The 19,692-nt window shown below is 36.2% G+C and overlaps 1 protein-coding gene across 1 annotated transcript in view; it reads left to right on the top strand.

Annotated features, from left to right (window-relative positions):
- LOC138745237 (myelin regulatory factor-like protein) overlaps positions 1-19,481 on the top strand; it is a 46,800-nt gene extending 27,319 nt beyond the window's left edge. Inside the window, exons 17-27 of the mRNA XM_069902300.1 lie at positions 1,469-1,546; positions 2,771-2,831; positions 5,307-5,386; positions 6,999-7,073; positions 7,245-7,309; positions 8,339-8,389; positions 10,659-10,746; positions 12,566-12,640; positions 15,831-15,939; positions 18,918-18,992; positions 19,076-19,481. Of these exons, the coding sequence (XP_069758401.1) occupies positions 1,469-1,546; positions 2,771-2,831; positions 5,307-5,386; positions 6,999-7,073; positions 7,245-7,309; positions 8,339-8,389; positions 10,659-10,746; positions 12,566-12,640; positions 15,831-15,939; positions 18,918-18,992; positions 19,076-19,162 (844 nt within the window). The 3' untranslated portion in view covers positions 19,163-19,481. The remainder of the gene's footprint in view (positions 1-1,468; positions 1,547-2,770; positions 2,832-5,306; positions 5,387-6,998; positions 7,074-7,244; positions 7,310-8,338; positions 8,390-10,658; positions 10,747-12,565; positions 12,641-15,830; positions 15,940-18,917; positions 18,993-19,075) is intronic.
- Positions 19,482-19,692: the final 211 nt, after the last annotated feature.

The following is a 19,692-nucleotide window of genomic DNA, read 5'->3' as shown; positions in this document are numbered from 1 at the left end:
GCAAAAGAAAACACCACTCTTTTAGGGGGAAATAAAATGTATTAAGTATGACTTGATTCAACAACTCATTTTCATTACTCCTGTAATATCCTAGTCATGTCAAAACATTTCATGAAAACTTACAATTAACTAGGATAGCTAGTATTCTATATTATGATTCAAATATCTTCATTTTAATTTCACAAATAATCGATATAAATACTGCCTCACATCTGCTGCAGAATAAAAGAGTTCCAATTAACATCTTTTGTTGGCCTGGACTCCTCTCCCAGCCAGTCTTCAGTCTTTATTCTGATGCCTTCCTGTTCTTATACATTGTGGCACGGTTGTCGAGGTGGTTAGCGCATAGCTTTTACAGCACCAGCGATCAGGACCGGGGTTTGAATCCCGTATTGTCTGTAAGGAGTTTGTATGTTCTCCCTGTGTCTGCTTGGGTTTTCCCTAGGGGCTCCGGTTTCTTTCTCCAATCATTCAAAACATACGGTGGGGGGGGGGGGGGGGGGGGAGGTGTAGATTAATTGGGTGTAAATTGGTCTACATGGACTCATGGGCTGAAAAGGCCCATTACTGTGGTGTATGTCTAAATTTAAGGGCTCGGGCATGAAATGTCATAATATATCCTTACCTCCTGTGGATGCTGCAAGACCTGCTGAGTTCCTCCAGCATTTCTGTGTGTTTTCAATAAAATAGGACATACTTTCTTGAACAGAAGCAGGAAACATTGTTTAGTTTAATGTGAGATCTATTATCTCTCCTTTCCTTAAAATTCATGAATTCACCCGATTGCATCAAGAGGAGAGTGATTCTACAAAGGCAGTTTTCCTTGTAATGGCACAGCAGCAACCAATGCAGCATTATCTCTTCTGTTTCCTCTTCCATGTACTGATCACGTTAGACATGTGGCCGCAAGAGACGATCGCTCTGCTGCATGCTGACAAAAGTTGGGGTTTCTTTTTGCTGTATTTTTTTCCACCAGAAGGGAATATGCCTAAATAGCTTGCCAGAACAGTTAATGGGCACATTTCTAAATCCGAGAATGCTGGAAAGACTCGGCAGGTCAGTCTGCAACTGTGGGAAGAGAAGGAGGGTTAACATTAACATTTCAGCTTGAAAACCCTTGGTCAGAACTTGTGTTGGCTTGAGATGATCCTCTTCCACAGATGTGGCCTGACCTGTGGAGGATGCCCAGCACTTTTTTGTGTTTGGTTGATATTTGTAACATCTGCAATGTTTTTGATTTTTTCATTTCTAAATCACTTGGTTATGAAATAACTTGTTAGATATATACTGAAAACTTGCTCCATGTTATTTCACCTGTTTGATGTTTTTGATTTTTCCTAAACGTTTAATTTCTAAGCCCTTCCCTTTCTCCCTAGCAACCCCCCCATCTCAAGTTTTGGATAAAAAAATACTTGTGTTTTTTTGAGTAAACATCTGTCTGTTTTATCAATCGATTTGTCACCTGTAGGGGACAGAGAGCTTATTCACCGTATGGCTGTGGTCACCGCACTATTCTCAGTGGTACGGAACTAAGTGAGAATGCAAGGTGAGATGCATGCCATTTTACCAGTATCCAACTCTTTTGTTATGACTCAGGAGCCAACCCAATTTGATACTATCTTCCCAGAGTATCAGTGTATGTATACCAGGGGGAGAGACAAGTCAAGTTTGTTGTCATCTGATTTCACAAGTAGAACCTAACGAAACATTCATTCTCTGGTCATTGATGCAAAGCACACAGACATGCAATCAGACATAACACCATATAGACAACAATGCATATACAGGACACGTATTCATATATATGAATAAATATTATTTTGTGGAATTGGATGGTGACTGTGAGCAGTTCCTTTGGTCATTCTCACTGATCGTGGGAAGAAGCTGTTCCTCAGCCTGGTGGTGCTGGCTCTGATCCTCCTGGATCTCTTCCCCGACAGAAGCAGCTGAAAGATTTTATGTAATGATGTACAACTGTACCATACTGTGATGCAGCCGGCCAAGTCGCTCTTGCTAGAGCTCCTGTAGAAGGTTGATTTGTCTTCGGTTGCTTCAGTCTTCTCAGGAAGTGCAGTCACGATTACACCTTCCTGACAAATGAGGGGGTGCCTGAGAATTGGTATTTCAGTATCCTTTATCCCCATAATATACTTTGTTGCTAATGCCTAGATTTATACAAGCAGTCCAATTATTATGTTTACTAAAGAGCCAACATTTCAGTGGTTTTTCAAATATTCATCAGTGAATTGTTTGAGAGTTTATTCCATGGGGCCTCACCCCTCAGTGTCTAGCGGTGAGATCACCCCAACCCTGTACTGTAGCCAAACCCACAGAGCCCTTCCAGTAGCTGGGCTGAACTTCAGTGAGTCCTTTACATACAATCCTGTAGCATTTAATTTACCATAGTTTGAGGAGATGATGAAGATGGTTGGGCAGTAGATATTGTCTACATGGAATTAAGTGAGGCATTTGACAAGGTCCTTCATGGTGGGCTGATACAGAAGGTAAAGAGACATGCGATGCACAGTGAACTGATAGTTTGGGTTCAGAATTGGTTTGCCCATCAAAAACAGAGGGTGCTGGTGGAAGAACGTTATTTTGGCTTGGGATTCATGACATGCGATGTTTCGCAGGGATCAGTTTTGGAACCCTTGTTTATGATATATATGTATTATTTATGTATAAATATAACTTGATCTGCTAAGAGAAATCAACTAAAATCTATAATGTGAAAAGCTCTTTAAATTGAAATTTATTTACTATATTGCAGCGTGTTTAGTCAATCGAGCAACTCGGTACCTGCAAAGAAACCGGCTAAGGCCAAACACAAGGTATATGAATGCATAAAAGATTTGTTTTACTTCACATATTCTTTATCTTATGGTCTTAAGGTCTTATTTGGAATTGGATAACATTCTGTGTCAATATCCTGGAATTCTCTAAGTAACAGCACTGAGATCCTTAAAAATAGATCGAAGAATAGCTCGAGGCTAACTTGGGATAAATAATAAAAGGCATGAAAATACACATCTTCAAGACTTTAAATAAAAAATTCCATTCGACCCGATCAAAAGTTTTTTCAGCATCGAGAGCAACTACCATTGGTAGGTTGGGTTGTTGATACATTGATCAACAAAATCACTCGAAGAATATTATCAGAGGCATGCCAATTTTTAATAAAACCAGCCTGATCTACATGTACCAATTGAGGTAAATACTTAGCAAGTCTATTTGCCAATAATTTCGCTATTATTTTATAATCTACATTCAATAAAGAAATTGGCTGATATGAAGCTACATTCAAAGGGTCTCTGTCTTTTATACAATGTGCTACAAAATTAGAAAAAAAATTACAAATATGATTATAATTGAGGAATCCAGAGCACACACTTAATAGTGAAATAAAACAGAACAACAAAAAAACACAAAAGAAAAAAAAGGAGGAAAAATTTCAAAACCCCTTCCTCTAAGCAAGGTTGAAAATTGACATGTATGTATCAGGTAACACCTTTTTGGAGAGGGATAGCGTGTTGCCAAAATTCCAGAACAACACTAAATCTTAAGATTATGATAGCAGTCCACAAATGAGCCCTATATCTTTTGGAATTTAATATTTGAATCCTTGATAGCATTTCTAATATTTTTCTAGATTTAAGCAAGGTTGTTTAGCCAGCGTGCATGTGTAGGTAAGGTATTATCTTTCTATTTTATCAAAATTGCAAGTCCAGCTATCAACAAAGTGAACAATAAAAATTTGGATCTGAATGGAAGTCAGTAATATATCATCCTCTTGAGATGTTTTTAAAAAGAGCAATTAAAGGGCAAGTTTCCAATTTTAAATTCAGAATTACTGATAGTGTTTCAAAAAATATCCTTGTAAAATCTTTCTAAACTAGGGCAGGTCCAGAACATATCAACTAAAGTGTTTTACATTTGTCACATAAAGGATTCACATCTGAATAAAAATGGGACAGTTTAACTTTAGACATATGTGCTCAGTTGACCACTTTAAATTGCTGCAAACAATGTTTTGCTCAAAAGGAAGTCGTATAAATCAAATTAAAAATCGAATCCCAAACCTCTTTGGAGAGCACTCTTGATTTTAACTAATGAGGTTTGTCTTAAATTAACCACTTTGCCATAGATAAGAGACATTAAACCTTTATAAGTGGGGTGTAGTTCAAAAAATGTAACAGGAATATTTGGAAATATTTACAGGAAAATCAAAAACCTAAGATTGAACAAAATGTCTAATGTGTAAATATCTAAAAAAAAGAATTTTAGATAAGTTAAAGTTTACCACCTATTGTTGAAAAGATGCAAAATTGTTGTCAATAAAGATGTGTTTTAAAACATTTAGTGCCCAATCTGTACCAGTCATTAAAGTCTTGCAAAGAAGGTTTAAAAATGTGATTGGATATAATAGAGATGGCAAAAGAAAAACTCTGAAATCAAAAAAACCTTCTAAATGCTCATCTCAATAAAGAATCTTTAAAAAAATGCTATAGTTAAGATAATATCTTAGAAAAACTAAAAATCCAAAATCAAAGTTGCACTGGAAAATAGGTTATTCAGTAATTTTAGATAAGCAATGTAAACTATAAATGAAAAGTGAATGTTCTTTAAAAAAATGATTGATACTTAAAGGAAGTTGAAATACAATGTCTTGCACTGTTTGAAATTTTGACCTACAGCTACTGTTATGGATCAGGAAGTGCAGTACTTAACACAACTTCGACTAGAAATGTTACCTTTGCCTCTCTTTGCATCAATGTTCCCTAAACTGACATGAATTCCCAACACTAAAACATGTTTTCAGATGCTCAATGAAAGGTCACAAATTTTATTCAATCATAGACAGATGGAAATTTGAACTTTTACTTACCTTTGTTAAGAAATGGGAATCTAACAACTAACTAAACAAAGAATATATTGAGGAAATGAATTCAAAATTACACTTGAAAGAACACTCAGCTTTAAATGTGTTAAGGTACATCTCTCTTACAAGAAATGCAATATTGTTGAAACTAGCATCCGTGTGTGACTATAGGTTAAGAATGGAATTCAGTTTGTTACAGTTTTGACAGAACTTCCTAATGCTGAGTTAGAAAAATATCATATTCTACGCAGGTTTACACATAACAGTATGTGATTTTCCTTCTTGGGATTTGTTCAGTGTTCCTATTTTGTGAGTTAGTGATTTTAAAAAAAAACAACCCAGTCTTTACTTATTTCAAAAAAGGTGTCTGATGTCACTAAATTAATTAATCTAGAAGCACCAATTATCTTTACTCTTTGAATTCCAGGCCTACCTTAAACGAGAGTGCTCTCCTCAAAAGATTTTCAAAATTGCCATCATGGCTTTATTGGGTGTCATGGCATTTTGGTAAGCATAGTTTGTATTAATACTGGTTTTGAATTGCAATGTTTTTAAAGAAAAATTGCCGTTAACATTCTGCATAATTAATTTCTAGTTTCGGGCCAACCGTTGCCTTGTAGTCTTGCATTCAGCTCAATCCCTCCTTGTCCCCATTCAGGGCAAGTGTTCATTCCTCCTCATTGCAGTTAATCAGTCAATGAAATTGAAATCCGATGTCATCTTAAAGATCATCTCTTGCTCTCCGAAGAACAATCTTCCTAGGAAATGTGTGTGGAGGAAAACTTGTCTGGTGTTATTTAATGACATAAATATATGTATTTTTTTACATTTTTGAGTACATTTCAATTTATTTATTTACTCTGTTCCCTTCTGCTAATCCTTTCACCCCAAATCATTAAAGCTTTCTGTCATTGGCTGGTCTTTAGTTCTCAACACCAGCTAATGTCAATTTTCACATCTCCTCTCTGTAGATTAACGCCTCCTCTCCCTGTCCCTCCCTTGAATTCTAATAGAATTCTTCATACAGACATTATACTGGTTAGGATTCAAAGCAGTAACAGAGTACAATATCAACACAGCTGAAAAAGGAGACTCAACCCATTGTAACTAGGTGATGTAAGGTTTACAAATTAAAGATCGAACAGAAGAATTCAACAGTTTTGTCAATGGTGAAAAAAGATGTGCACTGGAGTGAGTTGTGTGTACAAGAGAATATTTGAAGCTGTGAAGAAAAAAGAGGCATTGTATTTTTATAGGATACTTTTACCATCTCTTTTTATTGTCTGGATCTAAATAATTTGTAAAGCCTGTGGAATTATTAATATTTTCATAATATTTGCTGCTTAGTTTTCCACTGAGTGTAATTAACCATTGAAAAGAAATTGGGAATACATCTGAGCTACCATAAAATAAAAGACTTTTAATTCCACATGAAGATATTGAAATATCCATGGCAAAAATATGAAATGCCCCCAGTGTGGAGAGCAGTTGATAAAATAACAACAATTGAGAAATCATTTTATGTGCACTGCCCTCCTTCATGACAAGAGTTTGTTTTAGTTATTGTGTGGTGCCGATGTCTTGCCTGTCGTAGTTTGCTTTGTGATCCGAGAACCTGAATTAATGATCTCGGATCCTGAATGTGAACTATAATTTCTATTGCTCCGTCCTGAATTCAACAAACCATTTTCATTCTTATCTCATGCCAAGGACAGCTACTACTGTAATCATGTTACCTCAAAATAGATTTTAATTGCACATGTGATAAGTGAATAATGAGCTTTATTTACTTATGGTGTAATCCACCAAGTGTATGATCCTATCTACACAGCATAAGATTGAGATGCAGCATGCAGGATTTCTCATAAAAGATCTTACAATTCTGTGCATGTTTTAGTTGACAACTTTGAAAGATGATGTATTTAAATAAATATTTAATTTATTTAGGATGAGTTAATAACTCGAGTAAGCAGGATTTTCAATTGGACTGCATACTTACTGAATAAATTGTCAGTTGCTTATTTTTGAAACTGATTCTTATAATGAAAGGTAGAGGCTTTTATATACTTGTCAAGAATTTTAATTTGTGGCAAATAACACCTGTTTTGTTTTGTGACAGTATTATTTTGATATTGGCACTTTATGTGTTAACATTGAATGATGAGAAAATTGATATCAAAGATCTGAATAACAGGTACTGTAAATACTTTCTCTTCAAAATTCTGTTCTTGATGTTATTTCAGACTCCTCTGCACAAATTGTTATTTCTAATGGAATAAAAGACTCTGCTTTAGATCATTTTGTATTTGATAAGAAGCTTAGTCAGTAAAACCTTTTTTTAATGACAGTAGTTTTCCCATTGCAGCTTTGTTTCAGAAGCATTGAGCACAACTGATCAATCTACTGTTCCTCCACATACAACTTTCTCAGGTAGATTATTTCTCTCAATGCATTCAAAATGCTAAATGAATAGAGTAAAAATGTAATGGTAGCGCTATCAATAAGACCCAACAGGCCAGAAGTCAAGATTAATAGGCTTTAATCGCTGTAAACCTACAGGCATCTCTTACATGCTGTTGGCCTGATTCCAAGGCAATACTGAGGGAGGGGATTGGGCGGTACTGCCTCTATTAGAAATCCTGAGGGGGAGGAGTTACAGTATCAGGGGTGGCCCAACCTGTACAATGCATATATGAGTGTTCCACCGCAGTAACAAGCCAGTTTATGCCTTTTATTCTTTAGCAGAGAATGCAAGCTCATTTTATACGACATTAAAAACTGAAACTACCTGGCCTGAAGTAACCTTCTGTGATATCTTGCCATGTGTCACTGTGCATTGTTGTACGGATCAGTCTCCAATTAAAGGTGTTCCTTTTCATCTCAAAAAGAAGGACGATCCTATCGTGCAAAATCTTTCAGAATCAGGCAAGTTATATTACACGCTAATAGAGGGTGAGTTTGTATTTATAGAAACATTTAAACTGATTTCTCTGCCAATGTTAAGCATGGGGAGTTAAAAAATGTAATGAATTTTAAAATGCAATCTTTTGCTGGAGAGGTTTGACCTGCTGAGTTTCTCCAGCATTGTGTTTTTACTTCAATCATGACGTCTGCAGACTTCCATGTTTTACTACTTGCTGTAAAGATTCCACTATTCACATTATTAATAATGGGTGGAGGTCCAGCGTATGTGAGTTAGTTGGTGCAAGTGACTTACACAAGTTCATTCATACGAAATTAGGAAAGTTACTAAGATTACCAGTTCACCTTACTTGCCTTGGGATGTTCCGATCAGATGAGTCGGCTTTTGAAGTGAGCTCCATAGGTGCAATCTTTATTTTTCTCTCAGGCCAAGACAATTTTAGAGTGGTTTTAATGCATAAATTTAACAAAACCAAAAACGTGCTTTAAGTTTGAATCTCATGAATAGGCGTTAAAAGTACTAAATTTATCTTTCAGGATCGGGGCAAAACCAAGTGATCAAGAGGGAGAAAATGATACACGGTGACTGTAAGTTCAAACTTACTTTACAGCAGAAAACGGTTTTGATATTTTAAGGGAATAATGCAAACTTGTTGTGATAAACTAAAATTAAAATATTTTGGATAATTTTCAAGTAGGGATGCTTTTCAGAATGGCTATATAATTAATATCCAGTGAATCATTTAAAAATTTTTAAATTTAGTTAGTCAAGCAGCATAATAACAGACCCTTCCGGCCTACGAGCCGTGAAACCCAATTACACATAATTGACCTACGACCCCATCCGTTTTGAAGGGTGGGAGGAAGCCGGAGCACTCAAAGGAAACCCAACGCAAACACAGGGAGAATATGTAAACTCCTTACAGATAGCGCAGGATTCAAACCCCAGTCGCTGGTGTTGAAATAGCTTTTCACTATTCAGAACACTAACCGTGCCACCGTTGAATATATATGGTGTCACCAAGACTCATGAGACCTTGTAGAACATACACCTTAAGAACTTTACTTATGCAAATATCAATTGCAATCTGCAAACCAATCAATGTGTTTATACATCATAATTCTCATTTGCAGCTGTTGTTATCTCTGTTGATGGGATGCGCACAGGGGAAAAAAAAAGGGCTTTCACATTTTATTAAACAACATAATCAAATCTGCAAAACATCAGACATGAATTAAAACTAGAAAGTGGAAATAATTCAGTAAGCAAAACTGGTTCAAATTAGGTTAAAATGTAACCAGATTACCTTGGACCAGAGCCTAGAGGTTTGGGTTGTTGTGCATGCTGTTGTTTGTGTGCTGTGCAACTGCCCAGAACGCATCTCCTCAAGCTGAAATATGCAGGCAATGTTCCACGTGCAATAGACAAAAGTGCTGGAGACACTTGGTCGATCATGTAGCATCCGTAGGCTCAGGCCTGAAAGGTTGGTTACCCTTAACTTCACATGGACGCTGCGTGACCTGCCGAGTTTTTCCAGCACTTTTGTGTATTGCGCTCGACCCCAGCATCTGAAGACTTTCTTCGGCTGCTCCATGTTTTAGAGCTTGGAGAGGAGAAGGAAAATTTCAGCGCGAGTCTGTTTACAAACAGTCAGTTCAGAAAAGGAGTGTTTATTGAGATGTGGTCTCTGAAATCTTCTTGAAGGAGAATTTGCAGAAGTGGATCTATCTATTTGGTATTAATGAAGTGGATAAAATGAGTAGCACAGAGGAGATAGCTTTGAAAGACTAACAGCTTAACTATGTACAGCAGGTAAAATGGGTGGGTGAAGCACAAATCTGTCTTCATGGAGGAGCTGCTGATGTATGGAGGCTTGTCTGCACAAACTCTGCAGATGAAGATATTACATAGTTCTTAAATAATTAAACAGCTTGACACTTTTTGAAAAAGCAATTACTTAAGAGAAGTAGTCCTTAAGCTTTAAAAAGCATTTTTATTACATATCGAATTAAGGAAAAAAATTCTCACAGAGGTTGAAAATAAAATGATAGGACCAGGAGCTGACATTCCCCACAGACAGAATGAAGTTGATGATGGAGTACTCTATATGCCAGCATTTAAGATGAGACTTGAAAATTTGAAATGTCACCCCAAAACCAGGGTTCGTCTTGTACACCAAGTAAAAAAAAAATCAGAATATTAACAGCAAAGTCTCAGTGCTTCCCCGCGACAAGTATTCAACCCAAACCTCGACAGCGAAGTCTCAGCGCTCCCCTGAAAGTTCCATCTGCCCAATCCAACCACTGGCGGCCCTGTACAGGCTTTAAGCGGCCTGTAAAAGGAGCTGAAGGTGGTTTATTTTAAAATATGCTAATAAAATTTAAAGTTTTTAAAGTATTATGACTGCATAGCTCCACTGGTCAGTGGTAAGTGTCAGACTTGGGGTAGTCTTATTACACAAGTGTAGATTAAAAACTACACTGTCAGTGGAAATTCTGGGGGTTGTCTTATACAGAGTGGTCTTGTTCACCAGCATATAAAGTAATTACACACTTTGAGCTGGATAGATTTAAAGGGCACAGTGACTTATGCATACTACATTTGAAATTAAGTGTATCCTTAGCTTGTAATATTGTACCAGTAGAAATTTCTGTTGGTATTTACTCCAAAAGTTTATATTACCGGTCTTTCACAAGTTCACACATGATTTAATGATTGGTGCACATTTACATCGTGAGATAAGATTGGGTATTTTGATAATACATCTTTGAGGGCAACACTGAAGAATTTGAGTTGAGAACAAATTATTTATTGCTCAAAGCTTAAATGACTTTAAATTGCTTTTGATATTAATAGGGTTTGATACATCTGTTCGGTCAATACAAGTTATGGAAAGCCAACAACTTATTGACCAGCAATACTGCGCAAGAGGAGTTCACTGTGGGTTAGTTACTTTAAAGCTTTACTCAAAAACTTGATATACTTTAACAAACTTCAATACAATTAACCCACCCCACTGGTAACCGGCATCTAATGGGATTGGTAGAGGCCAGCTAAGTAAATTTTACGGTTGCTTGAGATTGCATGTTGTATGGATTGGTGAACTAACTGCTAGGGGTGCCAATTTTAAACTTTTGTGTTTTTAACCTGCTTGTGTTCCGTGAACTTTTGTTTCTGGTTGCTTGAATTTCAGATAACGGGGATTTTACTGCATCATGAGTGTCGTCATTTGTTTCTTTTTGAATATTTTATTAAGAAAGTCTTTCCTAATTCATCGATTCAGGTTAGAAAAAATAAAATAGGTTTGCCTTTCTTTCTGACACTCTGAATAGAGATAATTCGGTTTATAATCTTACTACATTCGTCCTTTTGTCAGATTCTCTTCACTTGTTCTTTTTCATTTTAAAGTTTTGTAGAAGGCTTTTCTCTCTTTATTTGTTTACATGTATCTGTATCTTCTTCAGTAAGTTTTTTTTTGTATTACCAATAAGTGGTAATTCTGCCTCACCCGCAGGAAAATGAATCTCAGGGTTGTATGTGATGTCATGTATGCACTCTGACAATAAATCTGAACTTTGAATCTTGATAACCACCCTAGTGTAATTTAGACATTCAGGACGGTAACAGGCCATTCAGGCCCATGAGCCTGGGCTGTAAAATTACACCCAATTGACCTACAATCCCCACATGTTTTTTGCTAAGTAAATTAATTGAGGTAGGATGGAATTTTACCTTTCTGGCCCAAACTTATTGTGTATTATCAGTAACTGGAGCACACATTTAGTAAACAAAATAATGTTGAAATCTAACTCTTAGGCATTTACCTAGAAGAAAAAAGTTTATAATTATTCATTGATCATCGCTACTCAAGTAAGCAAAGTTTGGATCAAATTACTCTGGATCTTATTTCCCTCAAAAACTATAAATAATGGGCAAATTGAAATCTTAAGGTCTGAGAGCAACAGATTCTTATTATTTAAGGGTATCTATATGCAAATAGAGTTGAAGTGTAGGATAGCCATGAACTAATTCAATACCAAATGGAGCTCAATAACTGACATCTGTCATATCCAATTATCCGCTTTTGATGGTATGGACTCCTCCCCCTGCCAAGTTTTCAATCTTTATTCTGACTCCTTCCTGTTCTTTGCTTATTCCTTGAAGAAGGGCTCAGGCCTGAAACCTCGGTAATATTATCTTTACCTCCTATAGACATTGTAGGACCAGCTGAGTTCCTCCAGCATTTGTGAGTTTTTGCTACAATCACAGCGTCTGCAGACTTTTGTGTTTCCATCCAGCATTATGTTTCTTTCTTCCCTTGTTGAAAATGTGTTTGTTGAAGGATGCTGACCATTGCTTCATGGGCTCTCTTGCTCACTGAATGGCCTTACTGTGTCGTGTCAAAATCAATAGTCATTTTACATCCACACTCACATCTGAAAGGATATAAACGATCAGTGCCTGCTGTAATAGCTGTTGTCTACATTCTACTGATATCAATAGAACAGACATTCAGAGGCACTCTCTAACATTGCCACGGCTGCTATAGGGCATATTGAGTACAAATGAACAGGGATGAGTTTCTGAGCGTTGATCTCTTAATTGTTCCAATTTTTCTCTCAAGTAAAATTCCCAGAAACATGGAATGCAATATAGTTATATAGTTCACTATAACTACGCAATATCCATGGAGTATAAATTTGAGTAGTTTATTTGTTCTATGAATTATTAATGCAGGATAGTTTTCTTTCTTTATTTTTCAGAAATGGTAACTACAGCTATGTAATTCCAATCAACAAATACACTCCTGTAAATATGAGGATTACCTTAGAAATAAAGTGAGTACATTGTAGATATCTTCCCTCAATAAAATGAACTCTATGTAGGCACCAAAAATCAACCTACAGTATTGGGCAAGAGATGCTGTCTGATGACTATATCTTGCGGTTTATTATTTTTCATTATGAATGTATCAAAATAGACCCTAGAATTTAAGCAACAGGCTTGAATTATCCGAAGGTATTCTAAATTGTAAAGGACTAGATTTTATTAATGTATTCGAATGCAAGGTCATCATCCTGATGTGCATTAACTGTTTCTCTTCATAGATGCTGTCTCCTGGATATTTTTGGCATTTTCTGTATTTATTTCAGATTTTTAGTACTTTTCTTTGATAAGGTCGTATAATCACATGGAAAAAAATAAATTTCAGATAAGTAGTGAGTAAGTACTTTGGAATATTTAATTAAAAGGAAATCTATTCTCCTTTCACTGCCATTAACTTCACCTTTTAATTTTATTTCAAAATTCTTGAAGAAAAAATGTGAGAAAAATAATTTGCGCATATTTTTATTATTCTAAATCCATATTTTCGAGTCACAAATCAATGTTAATTGTCAAGCATATTGAGCCCAGCCCAATACTAAATCTTTTCCAATTAATTATAGTGAAACCCTGTATCCAACACCTACGGGGATTGGTAGATGCTGGATAAATGTATTTTCTGGTTGTTTGAGACTAATAACTAATACACCTGCATTAAAAAGAAACAGTTTAAAAGAGAAAAATACAATACTGTACTTGCATTGAACAAACTTCACTTGCATGAATGTATAAACCATAAAACATTTTACTTTATATTCAGTCACATTCTTAGAAAACATTTAAACGTCGCTGCAGGTTCCTCCCCCTTCACGGAGCACCTCAAATACCAGCAATAACATTATAGATAATTAACCCACCTTCTCCCAAGTTTACAGATAAAGCCTCTAATTAGGGCGACTCTTACTTAGCAGGGATAAGGAGATACCTTAAGAGAGTCACCCCAACGGCGATTGGAATCAACCAGCTCTTCATCCTGGGCGACGCCATTGTTGTTTCACACAACTTTATTCAAACATCTGCTATGAGCAAAGCATGACCAAGGCCCTCTGCTGGCTGAATATTTGCTCCCATCTTCACCAAAGGTAGTACCAGGGACTTGTACAATTTTTAACTTTCATATTTTTTACCTTTTTTATTCTTACTTATTTTAATTTTAAAAATATATTTTCCTCAATTTTTTTTGATGGTTGCTTGAATTCCAAATACCAGGGGGTTTACTGTATTTTTATTATTCTGAATTCATATTTTTAAGTCACAAACAAATGTTAATCGTCAAGCATATTTAGCCCTGCCCAACACTAAATTAGATGACAAGTTATTGATTCCCAATTCAGGCCATTGATGTGGCACTGATAAAAGGCAGACAAGGGTATAATTAAATTATAAAAAAAGCATTTCATCAATGGCATTTAATTCTTGGTGGCAGTTTCCTGGTGGCAGATTGGACCATAACACTGTCAGATGTCTAAGGCACAGAGTGAAGATCACCCCTTGTGTATCAGTGGCATTAGAAGTATTGTCTCAGCTTTCACAAGACTCTGTCTTGCCATCTCTGTCTTGCCATCTCTGTCTTGCTTTTAATGTCAGGACATTCATCTATGCTTTCTTTTCTTTTAAATTTTTAAAAAAATTTGTGTTTATATTAGGGTTAGGGTTATATATTGTGCTATAAGTTTCAAGAGAAAAGAAATTGCAAAAAAATTCCTCATATTAAAAAGAATCCAGAGGACAATCATATTAAAGAATTAGAATTTAACACAAAAAATAAACCCCCCCCAAAAAAACAAATAAAAATATTCAAATCCCCCCCCCACCCCACCACTAGGTTAAAAGTTGACACGTAGGAATCAAGTGACAACAACTTGGAGATGGACAGCATGGCACCAAATTTACAGAACGAGATTATGATAAATATCCATAAATGGGTCCCACATCTTTTGGAAGTTAATATTTGACTCTTTAATGAAATATCTAATTTTTTTTTCTAAACTGAAACAAGACCTAATATCACTTCACCATTGTGTATGCTTAGGTTCAGTATTTTCTTGCCATTTAATCAAAATTGCACATCTGGCCAACAATGAAGTAAAAGATAAAATTCAGTTTTGATTTGGAGTCAGTAAAACATCATCTTGAAATGATCTGAGTAGAGCAATTAAAGGAGAAGGTTCCAATTTGAACTTGAGAATCACTGATAACGTTTGAAAAACATCTTTCCAATTTGTTTCTAAGTTGGGGCAAGTCCAGAACATGTGGCATCACCAATTTTACATTTGTCACATAGAGAATTTACATCTGAATAAAAATGAGACAATTTAACTTTAGACATGTGTGCTCTATCAACCACTTTAAATTGCAACAGTGTCGTGCACAAAGGGAGGTTGTATTAATCAGATTATAACGGAGTCCCAGACCTCATTAGAGAATGAAGGATTCAAATCCTCCTCCAGTCATTCTTGATTTTAACTCAAGGCTATACTTAAATCAAGCAAATTATTATAAATGAGAGATATTAAGCCTTTATGAAAAAGTTGAAAATCAAAAAGTATATCAAGGATGTTTGGCTCAGGGATTGCTGGAAAGTCAGGGATCTGAGACTGAACAAATTGACTAATTTGTAAATATCTAAAAAAATGAGTATTAGGTAAGTTATATTTTTACCACCAATTGTTCAAATGCTTTCGTTATTTATAGTTATAATCATTGAAATTTCAGGTGTTAGTGATAGTTATTTAATCCTGACATTCATTCAATGCAGTTTCTCTATATATAAAATATCCACATCTATCAAATGTGGTCCTAGATTAAAGTTTCTCAGTAATTGAAATGCTTCCATGGTTACCCTGCCAGAAGTGTACTGATAATCATTTTGTTTTCTTTAGGACATGAAAACACAAAGAATTATAATTATCAAAAATTCTCCAGAAAGACCTAGCAGTTACCTACAAATGTGAACTCAATGTTTGTCTCATGCATGCTATTTAGGCTATGAACTAAATTTTGATTTTTGTATTTTTCCCTTCACAACTGTAATCAGGCATTGTAATTTTGAACAGAATTTCTGCTATTTTAATCACTCCATTCCAGTTGAAGCTATTTCCTCAGCTTTTTTACAATAAAATATTAATCAGTTATTCCTCACAGTACTACAGCACCCTTGCTTGTTTACAAATGTACAATGCACCTTGGAAGAACTTGTATGGAGTCTATAAAGATTATAACTGAAAAAGATGCTTCGCAAGAAATGTCACAGGTAATTTGTCATTTTTATGTCCAATGCAGTGAATAAATGACCTTTCTAATGATTGATTGCTAAGATTGAAGTCCAGGGCAAATTTGAATTCTATTTATACAACAGTAAGATATGAAGGTGTGCATTTATTCACCAACTGCAGATCAAGAGGTCCCTAGTTCAAATCCATGTGCTCCCTTTAAAAATTATGTTCATCCGTCAGTTCTACACTCAATTGGTGTCCATCAAGGATCGGAAGCTTACCTCCCTAAAGAAAATCTCTTCACACCCTCTCTCCTTTCTCTTTATTCCTCCATTTTCATCGCACCTGGTTCTAGGATGGTTTTCTATTCCAGAACATTCTAGATGTCCTGCTTCTTCAAAAAAAAACTCTATTTCCCCTCTACAGCCCTCCAAAAACCTTTTGTTTTTCCACAACTATGCCCTGGCCCCCCTTGCCCCCTAGATGCAACAATTCCCTTCGTCCTCACATATTCCTCCCCCTCCCCCTACCAGCCTCTGCATCCAACATATTATACTCAGCTATTTCTGCCACCAAAACATAATATTCCAAGTATAGACTAACCAGACTTTTATAATGTTGCAACATTACCTCATGACTCTAGAACTTGATCCCCTGACTAATAAAGGCCATAAGCCTTCTTAACTACCTTATCAACCTTAAGAGATCTATGAATTGAACCCCAAAGTCCCTCTTTTCTTCTGTTCTGTTAAGTATCCTGTCATTGACCATGTACTCCAACTTCAACTTTTCAAAATGGATCACTTCACATTTATCTGGATGGAACTCCATCTTCCATTTCTCAACCCAACTCTCCATCCTGTCTATATCCTGTTAAAACCTTCAACAACCTTCTACACTAACTATAGCACCTCCAACTTTTGTGTCATCTGCAATCTTACTGACCCATCCTTCCACTTCTTCGTCCAAGTCATACAGTATATAAAAACCACAAAGAGCAGGTGTTCCAGAACAGATCCCTGCGGAACTCCACAAGTCACTGACCTCCAGGCAGAATATATTCCACACTTTCTGCAGGCAAACCAATTCTGGATCCAAGCAGCCGAGGTTCCATGGATCCCATGCCTTGTTGTCTTTCTGAATGAAAGATTCGAATGAGTCTACCATTAGGGAAGTTTATCAAATTCCATATATACCACATCTATCATCCTACCTTCATCAATTTCTTTTGCCATGGCCTGCTCCTGACAAAGCCACGCTGACTATTCCTGACAAGGCTATGCTTCTCTAAATGCTCGTGAATCCTCTCCCTAAGAATCCTCTCCCATAGTTTGCCCTCCACGGATGTAAGACGCACTGATTTATAATTGTAATGAGAGAAAGAATATGAAGAAAGCATGAAGCTAGGGCAATCACCTCTATCAAAGCAATCTGTGGATGACATGAATCTCTCAATCAAAATGAATGGAGTGACTAAACCGTCACTGAGTCCAAGGTGACACAGGTTCAGTGGGCAGATTTGTCAATATAATTGCAAGAGGCTGGTGCTTGATGCGTCACCCAGTCATGCAACGTCCTGTGTATCCCTCGGAAGCTTGCACATATGCTTTTGAACTTCCTATCATGTGACAAAAATGTTGTTCTTTCCTTGTGAATCTGCCACTATTTGACAAGACAATCCAAGCCAATAAGCCTTTGGCAAAGGATACTCCATTCATCACCACATCTCAGCTCTAATTTTGCCTAAGATCTTGGCCAGCCTCTGTCCAGGTGATCTCAGCATTGGTTGTTTGGCACCCTTGCCCTGCTCTGCTTTTAATACACCCAATCATTTGGCCTCCCTAACTGTATGCGGCAATAAATTCCATAGATTCACAACCCTCTGACTGATTAAATTTTTCTCCTTCCTAAAGGGATGTCCTTTTATTCTGATTGCAGATATTAGCTTTTTTTATTCCAGATATGTTTAATCCATTGACTTTAAATTTCATTCAATGACACCATATTTCTAAATGTCAATATGCATGTGTTTTAAAATTTAGAGAGAGGGAAACATTTTTTCCTGAATTTATTTGTTCATGGGAGGCAAAACATTCTGGATATGGCAGGATTTATTGTGCACTGTAAATTGCCTCTCAACTGAAGGTTTAACGAAACCAGGGGAAAGGGCGCACTGTAAATTGCCTCTCAACCGAAGGTTTAACGAAACCAGGGGAAGGGCGCACGCAAAGCTGAGAGTCTGTAATTATGCATAAACCATGGGGAGTTTCTCTGGTGAAGGACAGCATAACAAAACTACAGATAGTGGAAATGTGAACTAGAAACAGAGTGCTGGAAATGGAGACGAGTTCAGGTTGCAACTGTGAAAAGTGAAACAAGTGTGAGTGCATCAGGCCAAAGACTTTCAACTGACCTGGAAAAGCAAGTAAAAAAAAAGTTCCTATCTTGAAGAGAAATTGTGAATTATTTTTGACTGTTGATAGGTTCATCATTATCATTCCAGATGTTAGTTTTTAAAAACATCCGGACATGACTGAATTTGAATTTTCCAGCTGCTAATGTGGGATTCAAACTGATTTTTCCCAGATCAGTCATCCAAGCCTCTGGATTTTAACTCTGTGGGTAGTCAGGATGCTGCTGCCACGAATACAGTGCGAGGTCAAGACTTCATTCCCAGCAGGACAACACTGGCCTTCCAGGAATGCTCGTGTTAAAGGGTAGAATAACAAATCCAACCGGCACTCTGGTTTGTCAGCACTTACAGGAGACAGCTGTTTGGTAGAACAGGCCAATTTTGAAACTATTTACCTGTGCATACCAAAAAAAAATCTATTGACATACATAAATATAGATACATACATAGATATTTGCAAGTAAATATCTAGAAATAATGTAATGTAGTGACTGTCGGCAGAAAAAAATTGAGTAAATGATTCAATTTTTTGTATTAAGAATAGGTTTCATACCTTTAATATATAGTGAATATGTTTCATTGAATTTATAAATATTTCTGTAGGGTTATCAACATTTCTGGATCTTGCCTGTAGCACATCTCCATGAGTGCAGATATCACTTCCGTGTGGCAGTACCCGTAAGTCAACTTGTAACTAGTTGAAAAGTCCATCTGAAATATCGGTTCACCTGCTTTATTATAAAATATTCTTCATTTTACAGGATCTGGCAGATTGTGGGACAAATCAGAATTTCGCTGGAATATTCTTCACAGATTATTACGTCTACTTTTATCGAAAATGTAACTAATTCGGTTACATTTTGTGTAACGGGGAATTAACTGATTAAGGGTCCAGCAGAAAAGGAAAGCAATCAACACGCCGGGGTCAAATGACATCAAATTACGCCGGGGATTGAATCAAAGCAACTTGTGGATTGAACTTGGACATTGACATTTCTTGTCGCTTCATCAGCAAGTGCACGTGTTAATCCACCAGTTTAATTAACACACGCTTGTTACATGCCTGCCTGTTTCTGACAAATGTTATCTCAAGTTACCTGAAGTACAATATCAACATCCAATTAGAATGGAGAAAATTGTAAAACAGCACATTGTCTCCAAGATCACTATTTGTATTTTAAATGAATTGTTAAGCCATAATTGTAAATATATTTAGTTTTTTAAAATTTCTACAAAGTTTATAGATTAATGATAACATTGAATTGTCTTATTCGTGGAATGCTATTTTAAGTTGTGGTAGTATATATAGTCCTCAGAGTACAAATTAAATCTAATAATATGGCAAATTTCTAATTTTCTGCCTTGATTCTTTGTTTCT

This window comes from Narcine bancroftii, chromosome 11 (assembly GCF_036971445.1).
Source record: "Narcine bancroftii isolate sNarBan1 chromosome 11, sNarBan1.hap1, whole genome shotgun sequence".
NCBI lineage: Eukaryota > Metazoa > Chordata > Chondrichthyes > Torpediniformes > Narcinidae > Narcine > Narcine bancroftii.
The sequence above is the reverse complement of the archived record's forward strand: the minus strand, read 5'-3'. Positions and strand labels throughout refer to the sequence as shown.